The 10,242-nt window shown below is 52.7% G+C and overlaps 1 protein-coding gene across 2 annotated transcripts; it reads right to left on the reverse strand.

Moving 5' to 3' along the window:
• Positions 1-772: 772 nt before the first annotated feature.
• On the reverse strand, positions 773-7,025 carry ATG101 (autophagy related 101). Of its 2 annotated transcripts, none has more exons than XM_053895119.1 (4): positions 6,904-7,025; positions 6,520-6,642; positions 3,180-3,456; positions 773-1,480 (listed from the first exon to the last, which is right to left on the reverse strand). In XM_053895119.1, the coding sequence occupies exons 3-4, from the start codon at positions 3,429-3,431 to the stop codon at positions 1,076-1,078; spliced, it is 657 nt and encodes a 218-aa protein (XP_053751094.1). In that variant the 5' UTR covers positions 3,432-3,456; positions 6,520-6,642; positions 6,904-7,025; the 3' UTR covers positions 773-1,075. The 2 variants fall into 2 exon arrangements, with proteins under 2 accessions (XP_053751094.1, XP_019274979.1); XM_019419434.2 differs by having other exon boundaries at positions 3,180-3,507.
• Between the last annotated feature and the right edge of the window lie 3,217 nt (positions 7,026-10,242).

Genomic DNA, 10,242 nt, shown 5'->3' on the forward strand with positions numbered 1-10,242 from the left:
TTCTCCCAATGCTCCAGAGATCAAGGGCAAGACCGTACTAGATCTGTTGTGAAATATCACAGGGCTAAGGTGACTTGGAATGAGAAAAATGTGGTGAAGGCTTCCTGGCCATCCTATCTACCGGCTCCAGGGGCAAGACCCCCACCCACCCACGCCATTTGGCCTAGCAGAACCACCCATATACAAAGAAAAAGCATTGTAAAATATAGACTAAATCAGTAAAAAGTACACAATAAGGAGTTCACTGATCTTGAGTATGCTGATGTAGAAATGAGTGTGTTAACAAAGCAGTGTCCTAACAACCAGCCAGGGCCAGCCCGACCTGGAACACCTCTCAGACACCTGCCTCAAGCTGGCCGATCTCTCTCCAGGGAAAGAAACCCCAAATCAGATGAGCTTTCTGATGCACATGGGGACCTGTACATGCTCTATGAAGACAGAAAAGGTACTTTTTGAGGCAATCATGAAATAAGACCAGATAATATAAAGGGCAGGGCTATCACCGCTTCCTTAAGGAGGGAGAAGAAACGGCACAGTCCTATCCAAAAGCAACAGATCCTGATCTGTGTCATCATTCATAGGACTGACATGGTGACACCTGAATGGTTAACACCTGCTTACATGAATGTCCCACAAAGTACAAAATTGTTCAGTTTTAATCCCATCCCCCCATCACGCTGGAATAATACCCTCAACACACACCTGTATCCTCATAGGTCTGTCAGAAAGTGTGAATGTTTCCGGGCCGAACACAAGCCAAGGGAGAGATGGCTCAACCTGAACTCACATTCTCAACTTTATTCACCATCCTAGCAATGGCTCTTCCATACAGCAGAGAAGGAAGGGGAACCCCTACCAGGGGTGTGGAGAGACAGTGAAGGCCAGACTTGACCATCAGCCAAGGTTAAAAGAATGACCAGAGACTGGCAACCACAAAACAAGGAAGCCAGGGGTGGCCATTCCAAGTCTCATCAAGGACCTGGGGCAGGTTCCCGAGCCCCAAGGGGCCAACGGTACGATCCCCAGAAGCCAAGGTCTGCAAGCCATCAAGGAGAGCCCACGGCCCCAGTAAGGCCTAGAGAGCAAGGGTGTCTTTGATGAGCCTGCGCATGGTCGTGGTGACCGAGGTGCCCAGGGCATCAGTGATCTGGAAGGAAATCTTGTAGAGGTAGGGCTGCACGTCCCGCAAGCCTGTGTCAAACACGTTGTCCACCTCCGACTGCGTGGGCATCTTGGGCAGGTACTCGTGCCGGTTCATCACCTCCACGATGTTGATGATCTTCTCACAGAGCTTCTCACCCACCTTCTCCCGGCAGATCTGCCGCTCCTGCTCTGTGGCCAGAGCTACCACGTGCACCTTGACCGTCCACACCTCCCAGGGGATGCATTCGTCTGAGAAAGGCCAGCGAGACTTCTTCTTCTGATAGAACTCCAGGGACATCTGCCCCAGCCCATCACCCCCAGAGTTGCGCAGTGCATCCTGGGGAAGGAGGGGGAACGGATGAGCAGGCCAAGACCTTGGAGGAGCTCTCAGTGTGCTTCCTACACCCCAGGGAATTAGGCTCTCCTAGCTTTATTAGTCCTTCAGGGAGGGCGGGGAATGAGACCCACAGAGGGTAAAGGATTCGTGTGAAATGACACAGTGACCTGCCAGCCTAAACTTGAGTGCTCCAAGCAAATCAACAAAATCTGACGCTAAAGAAAAGCGAGAGGGGCACCTGGGTGGCTTAGTTGGTTGCGCGTCTGACTCTTGATTTCGGCTCAGGTCATGATCTCATGGTTTCATGAGTTCGAGCCCTGCACCGGGCTCTGTGCTGGCAGCTCGGAGCCTGCTAGGGATTCTCTCTCTCTCCCTCTGTCTCTGCCCCTCCCCCATTCACACTGTCTCTGTCTCTCCCAAAATAAATAAACTTAAAAAAAAAAAAAAAAAAAAAACACACACACACAAGGGGGAAGGGAAGGGCATACCAGACCCAGCTTCTCCCTTTTCTCTTCTGAGAAGCGAATGAGACCATTTCATCCAATAATTCTGCCTATCCCCTACCTCCAGGGGCTGTGGTGGCCCCACACTAAGGCAGGTGGGACCCTGAAGCACCCTTCCATCTGAATTTTAGGGCCAACTCGGAGGGTAAGGATGCTTCCCTCAAGTCCTGAACCGTCTATCGAGGAACAATTCTCTCCTTTGTGGACACACCGAGGTCACGTGACTTTGACTGGTAGTCGTAGGGGCTAACACTTCTACGATGCTTACTGGGGTGCCAGGCTGGTTCACCCACTTGACACATTCGATTCATTTAATCCTCACAGTGCGTATGCCCCGTGAAGCAGGTACGACTGTCGTTCCAATTTTACATACAGGGGAACCGAGGGCGAGAAAAGCGGAGTCACCTGCCCAAGGTCACACGCTCGTTGGGTGAAAGAGCCTGGCTCCGGAATCCATGCTCTTAACCATTACGTTCCACGTGTCTCTTAGAGGCATCTGGAGGACAGTGACGACCACTGCCTCCCTTGACGAGGGATGGGGAAACTCATGAATTTGCCCTTTCTGGTCTCAGAGGGGCTGGCGAGTGAGGATGGGGAGACACTGTAGCCTCCCGCCATGAGCATAGGCCATGGTGCCTGGCACAGTGTAGGGACCCTCCAAACATTTGTGGACTGGAAGTCAGACAGACAACCCTCCTCCGCTGACCTCAGAGACGGCACCTTAAAAAAATTCCCTCTTACTTTAAAACCTAAAAAAAATCACATCCCCATTCCCACCATTGGCAGCCTGATGTGCCCTTCCACCTTTCTCCACGCCTACACAAGGCACATACAACCACAGGCCCGGGGCGCCCCACCCGAGCCCAGCAACCCTCCCTCCCAGGGAACTTCACATAGGAAAGGCCCAGACTGCTGAAGGGAAAAGTACAAGCAAGAAAAGGCGTCAGCAGGGAGAGCCGGACAGTCAGATAGAAGGTCAAGACCATGCGGGCAGCGATCACCCCATGGGACCTGACGCCTCCCTGCCATCACTCCCTGCCCTCGCCCAAAGCCATCCTCCCCACAAGGAGCGCCGAACATGCCCGTCCCTTAGAACCTGGAAGAAGCTGATGTGAACACCCGGGAAGGGTCCAACAGCAAGCCAGGGTGGAGGGGCGTTCGAGGTCCACCTGCCACCCCCCGGGCCACACCCCTACCTTGAATTCCCCGACAACCTTGCGCAGGGCACGGTCCAGCTCCTCAGAGGAGACGCGCACGTAGGTGAAGTCGATGAAGTCACAGTCCACATCCTGGGTGCCCACGGTGCCGATGGAGTAGGTGCCCTCCTTCTTGTAGTGGAACTTGCCCGTGCTGCGGTGCAGAAGCACGGTGTGCAGCACGGCCAGCATGGCCTCCTCCACCTGCCGCCCTTCCACCGACACCTCCAGCACCTCCGAGCGACAGTTCATCCTGCAGCCGGCAGCCCACACCGTGCTGGGGGACAAGAATAAAGACGGGGGAGCTTCACCCCAGCCAGGGGCCACCCTGCAAGAGCAGCCAGGTCAGAAAGCAGACACCTTCTCGATGACCTGCATGTCACCTGTCACGTCCTTTCTGGCCCAGCCAGCCTCCGCCTATGTGGCCCTCCTCTGCATTTCAACGACACATACCATCAAAAAGACTCTTGGGATCAGAAAGGGAGGGAGCCTCAAAGTCACAGTCCAAACAACCAGCCAAGGCTTGACTTCGGTACAGCGTTCAGCGCAGTTTACAGCAAATGTTCACTGTGCGACAGGTATCAGGCACTGGCCGTTCAAAGGCAAGAACAGCCCCTGCCCTTGACAGGCCACAGGAATGCGGGAGAGAAAGGCAGGTAAATGTTACCTGAGTGGCAAGAGTACAAGGCGGGAGTAAAAAGAAGAGAAAGATTGAAGTCTGACTGCCTGGGACCTTGAACGACCAGGTTAAGGCATCTGGATGGTGCTGAGGGCAGTGAAGAGTCAATGCATCACTGTGCCAAGGTCAAATCTGTGCATCAGAAAGTTAACTCTGGGGCCCCTGGGTGGTTCAGTCAGTTAAGTGTCCGACTTCGGCTCAGGTCATGATCTCACGGTTTGTGAGTTCGAGCCCCACGTCGGGCTCTGTGCTGAACAGCTCGGAGCCTGGAGCCTGCTTCAGATTCTATGTCTCCCTCTCTCTGTGCCTCTCCCCCACTTGTGCTGTCTCTCTCTCAAAAATAAATAAAATGTAAAAAAAAAAAAAAAAAAAATTTAGAAACTTAACTCTGGATAAAAACCAAAGGATGGCTCTGAACTATTTTGTGGTCAGAAACTGCTCTGAGAAAGCAGTAAAAACTATGAAGACTGGGCTTTAACACCTGACTCTCACACACACACACACACACACACACACACACACACACCCCAAATCTCACCTAGTTCCAGAGCCATCCACAGACTCTGAAGTAGAAACTCTCAGATTTAAAGCAGAAAGGCTGGGCAAGAAGTCCAGTTAGAGGCCACAACAGTAGGGACGGTTACAAGGGCAGCACAATGAGATGTGGGGGAGTGAAGTGCAAAGTGTGGGAGTTTTCATGTCCAACAGTCCTGGTTTGGACCCCAGCTCTCCTCTACCATGCTCTGTGGTCTTACGCAAATCACTCAACCTCTCTGAGGGTGTTTTATCCGTCAATTTGGATTCTTGTGAGGATCAAATAAAATTGCCTACGTAAAACGCAGTAGAATAGTGGTTAAGAACAATGCCAGACAGCCCAGGTTGGAACCCCAGCCGTGCCACCTGCTCACTGCGTGATCTCGGGCAAGCTACTTAACCCCACTGTGCCTCAGTTTCCCAAATCTATATAAAGGGGCTATTAATAAAAGCTACCTCGCAAGGACTGTCTCAGGGACTGGATGAGTTAGCATCTGTAAAGCACTTAAAGCAGTACCTCCCAAGGAGTAAACAGTAAGCGTTAGCCACTATAATTCGTTATAATATCATTTCCGTTGAGAGAGGACACACGCTACAATACAGCACCGGGGGACAGACTGGAAAGGGAAGAACAGACTTGAGAACCAGACCTTGGGAAGTAACTGAACAGGAGCCCTGAAGGAGAAGGAAGGGTCAAGTTCCCTCCTGCGGGTTCGGCTTAACACACCTCTCCTGACAGGGAGCTCGGCCACCCCTCACAGCAGATCATTCCATCTTCAGACAGCTCTACCCAGTTGTTCCTTCTACAGAAAGGATCTGCCCCTTACTGCTTCAAACCACTGGCCACAGTGCTTTTGTTTTGGTTTTAAGTAATCTTTACACCCAACCCGGGCCTCAAACTCACAACTCTGAGATCAAGAGTCATGTGCTCTAATGACTGAGCCAGCCAGGCGCCCCTAACCACCGGTCATAGTCTGGATGTCAGGAGCCACACGGAGTATCACCCCTTTTCCACTAATGTGCCTTTCTGATCCCTGGAAGCGACTCTTTCATCACCCCTTACCCCAACCACAGGTTAAGGGTCCCCAGTCCCCATAACACGCCAGCTGGACATGACATCTTATCTGGCAGCTCTCTTCTAAGTGTATTTGTCTCAATCCCCATAATACAGCAGTGCTCAGCAGTGAACACGAGGCAGTCTGCGGACAGCTCAGAGATCAAGCTGGTTCTGCCTCTCACTCGGCTATCAGCCCGGGTCTACCTGTCCTAGCAGGCATCTCTTCACGAGATGTTATACAGTCTTGTCTCTCCCACTAGACCTTTCCTGGAGGGCAGGGACCGGATCATACTTGAAACTGGAAACTCAGTACTCAGAAAGTACTTACAAAGTAACTGCTCAATTCACCCTGACCCAGGAGCTCCAGGTCCTTCCCAGGGCTACTGAATTGGCTTCTACACTCAGGAGGAGGGGGGTTCTCCCGCTCATTTCTGCCCTCTATTCACACCCTTCCATTCATACTCCCAGTTCTGGTCCAGCTCCCCCTTCTTCCGCCACTTCCCCCTCTTGCGTCCCCCACAAACCTCCAAACAGGCCACTGGAGCGCCTGGGTGGCTCAGTCAGTTGAACGTGGGACTTCGGCTCAGGTCATGATCTCGGCACTGGTGGGTTTGAGCCCCACATCTGGCTCTGTGCTGACAGCTCAGAGCCTGGAGCCTGCTTCGCGTTCTGTGTTTCCCTCTCTCTCTGCCCCTCCCCCCCTTGTGTTCGTTCGTTCTCTCTCTCTCTCTCTCAAAAATAAACATTTTTTAAAACTTAAAAAAAAAAACAAAAACAGGCCACTTTTTTCTTTTGCCCCACGCCCAGGCTCTTCCCTCATTCTAAGCACTGTTGTAGGAAACACTCCTGCAGGAGGCCAGTACTGACCAACTCCAGCCTCCTTCCCACAGCAAGCCACCTCTGGTCTGTGATGAGCCTGTCTGTCCCCTTCCCCTCACCCCCGCCTCCGGTGAGCAGCGAGCCCTCCAGAGCAGGGCGCGAGAAGTCGCCTCCCTCTGGTCCCCCTCCAGGCCCAGGTCTGCAGAGCACTGGGCCATGCTGGAGCCCCGGGCACCCCCATGCCCACTTACGTGTACAGGCTGGAGCGCGGGTGACTCAGGCTCTGCCCATGCCCTTCCTCCTCCCCACGCGCAGGCGCCCACTCCGCAGGTGCTCTCCGACCTCCGCGCCTGCGGCTGAGCGCTAGGGACGGACTAAAAGCAAAAACAAGGCTCGGCGTCAAGACACTCTGGCGGGCCGCAGAAGGACCCTCCTCCCGGGTCCCGTTTCTCCCACCGCCACTACTCCAAGGTCCAGGGTCCGGGGAGGAGCTGCCTCCTGAGGTCCCGGGGGTGGCGCCCCGCGCCCACCCCGGCCGCGCTCTGGAGTTCGAGGCGCGCCGTCCCTCCCGCCGGCCTGGGGAGTGCCCGCGCTTGCACCCGGGAAGGGGGCAGACGGTTAAAACGGTCCCCCACCTCCGGAGCCCGCGTCCGAGAGCCCACGACGGTTCGGTCCCCTAGCCGCGGGCGCCAGGCCACCGCGGCAGGAGGCGGCGCCGGCGGCGGAAGTTCGCGCCTCGGCACCCCCCCCTCCCAGCGGGGCGGGTTCCACCGGCTCCATCGGCCTCCGGCGGGGGCGCGAACTCCCGTCCGGCCGGGCTCCGCAGCCAGCGCAGCCACTCGGTCCGCCTTACAGTCACGCCGGCGGACACATGGAGCCACATACTGCTCCGCAAAAACATGCTACTTTTTTCTTGATTACCTCTCGCGTTTTAAGATTTGAGGGTGAGAAGTATCCCCCTCTCTTGGACGAGTCCATTCACTCCCACCACCGAGAATGTTGTTGTGTTTCGGCTGGCACCACGCACTTCCGCCATAGAGATGAGAGGGAAGGAGAGGCCAGTGAGCTCTGTGCCGCCTCCCAAGGCGGAGAGGAGTCATCGGCGGCGAGCCAGTTCCCAACTCTGGGCGCAGAGCCCTGGACGGGGCGTCTATCCCTCAAGATGAAGGGGGTGCCATTTGGAGAGGTGGCCTGGAGATGATTCCAAGCCAGGGCGCTGCATGATGCTGAATGGATGGCAAAACTTTAGCTTGGCCAGTGTGCACAATAGACAGGATCCCTGGCCCCACAATGCTGGAGAAAGAGGCTTAACCTTAGTCTGTTATCTCCATACAGGGCCATTACTTAATGTTCTACCGTGACCGATCTGGTAACGATTGTAAGGCTCGTAATTCTGCCATCGCCCCCTGTGTCAGCATCTTGACATCACTCATCTTTTCTGTATCACTCATTTTCTCCTGTATAAGGGAGGCGCTGTTGTGACGATCACAAGAAATAATTCATATGAAAGACCTCTGTGGAATGTAAAGTGTTATGCGAATACGAGTGCGTTTTTAGTGCTCTGTAACTTCTGGGAGCATATCTGGTATTCCGTGTAGATTGTAAGCCCAGGGCAGGCAGAAGTTTGTTGTTTTGTTAGTGGTCACAGAGCCTGGCATGCCCCAAAGGAGACACTCCTGAGTTGTTTACTTGAGGATTAGGATGCTCATTTTCCTAACACACATTTTCTCTCCCCAAATCATAATAGATAACGTTTATTGAGTGGAATGTGAAGAGTATAATTCTAAGTGCTTTGTATATATTAATGTAAGCCTGATATCAATCAATCCTAGAAGGCCGATAAAGAAACGGACACTGGGAAAGGTTACGTAACTTGCCCAAGTTCACCCAGTAAGCGGCAGAGCCTGGGATTCAAATGCAGGAGTCCACAGGGCTACCGAAGTTCTCTTTCTGGTTTCTCCACCCTAACCCTCCCCATACACTACTGTTCTCCAATACACCCCATCCAAAGCCTGCTCTCTAGTGGGAAAATGCCTTCATTAGTAACGTTTGCCAGTGATGGCTGATTTGAACTACAGGACATCACTGAATGCAGAGTCCAGAATGAATGAAGGATCACATTTTGATCATCAGAGATAAAATGGGCTCTCGAGTAGCAGTACCAGCACCAGCTGGCTCCAGCACACCACTACCACCACCTACCCCCACCACCCCCCACGCACTTAAGGCTTCCCCTCTCCCATCCAGTTTTTCTAAACTCCTTTTCTGGCTGACCTTTACCCCCTCCTCATCTGTTCCCTATCCCTTCCCCCATCTCCCCCTAGTTGTGCCCTTGTGAAGCCTTGGTCTCTGGTTTGTCTCTGTCCCAGGTGCAGCTACCTCTCCCCAGGCAGCCTGGGAGTACCTCCAGGGCCTCAGCAAGAAGAAAGCTGCCTGCCTTACAGACCAGCAACCTCTTCCAGAGCATGATCTTAACCAGGAGGGAATCAGCATAAAATATTGGGAGGGGAGAGTGCGTGAAGAGCAAAAAAAGGGGGGACCCAAGGAGGTTAGAACCAGCCCTGGGTGGGTGGGGGGATCAGAGCTTAACTCCCAGAGACTGCCAGTCAGTGAAGGGAGTGGCTGATCTCTCCTCTACCCTTGAGACCCTCCATCTCGGGGCCCTTCAAGGCCACTGTCCTGACTTCATAATCATCCCTGGTACCAATACTGATCCTTACGAGGCACACTGCCAGCAGTTCAAATGCACTACTGTGTTGATTTCTCCAGCTACCTTTGAAGGTAAATACAATTTGCTCCCAATTTACAGATAATGAAACTGAAGTTCAATGATAAGTAGTAACTTACTTTGATAGCTAATTTTATGTGTCAACGTGACTGTGCCTCAGAGTGCCCAGCTATTTGGTCAAACATTCTGGATGTGTCTGTGCAAGGGTGTTTTCTAAATGAGATTAACATTTGAATCTAGTAGACTTGAGTAAATCAGACTACTGCCTCCCCTAATGAGGGTGGGCCATATGAAATCAGTTGAAGGCCCGACTAGCATAAAAGGGCTGACCCTGCCATGAGTAAAGAGAACTCCTGTCTGGCTGCTTTCAAGTTCAAGTTGGGACATTGTTTTTTGTGGGGTTTTTTTGGTTGTTTTTTTTTTCTACTTTCACACTTGAGCTGAAATATCTGCTCTTCCTGGGTCTCCCACTTGTCAGCATCTGGAACTATACCCTCAGCTCTCCTGAGTCTCCAGCTTGCTGGCTGCAGATCTTGGGACTTGTCATCCTCCATAATTACATTAGCCAATTCCTCATAATAAATCTCTTCCTATAGATATGCATTCTATTAATTCTGTTTCCCTGTAGAACCCTGACTAATACACTTGCCAAGGCTGCATGCTTCTCCAGCCTCATTCCACTCACTCTTGTCCCTCCTCCAAAACTCATCCTGTCCCTGGAGCCTTCCCTGCCTGAGGATGAAGCCCTCCTCAGGGTCCTATGCCCGTGTGGGTGATCCTGTCAGGGAGAGAGGGTCTTGGCCCAAAAAGTGAGTCGTGTGGAATGAATTATCCCACCCTGTGCCACTCCTTTGATGAGCAGGATGTAATCTTTTTTTTTTTTTTTAAGATTTTATTTTTAAGCAATCTCTACACCTAACTGTGGGACTGGAACTTACAACCCCGAGATCAAGAGCCGCATGCTCTACCGACTGAGCCAGCCAGGCGCTTCTTCAAGTTGTAATCGTTTATTCATTCACTCGTTCGTTCATTCATACCACACACAGGTAACTGTCCACACACTGTGCCCATGCCATACCAAGGTGGACAAATCGCAATGTGGCCCTCTGGGAGCTCAAAGTCTTGCAGAGGAAATGGACCAAGGGATACACCTGGGCAAAAGAACACAAGACATAGTATGAAAGAAGTGGCAGCCGTCTCTACCGGGACCAGAGGGGGCCAAGATTGAGACTACTGCTGTCAATCT

This window comes from Panthera pardus, unplaced genomic scaffold (genome assembly GCF_024362965.1).
Source record: "Panthera pardus isolate Hobbes unplaced genomic scaffold, ASM2436296v1 HiC_scaffold_6, whole genome shotgun sequence".
In the NCBI taxonomy this organism is placed as follows: Eukaryota; Metazoa; Chordata; class Mammalia; order Carnivora; family Felidae; genus Panthera; species Panthera pardus.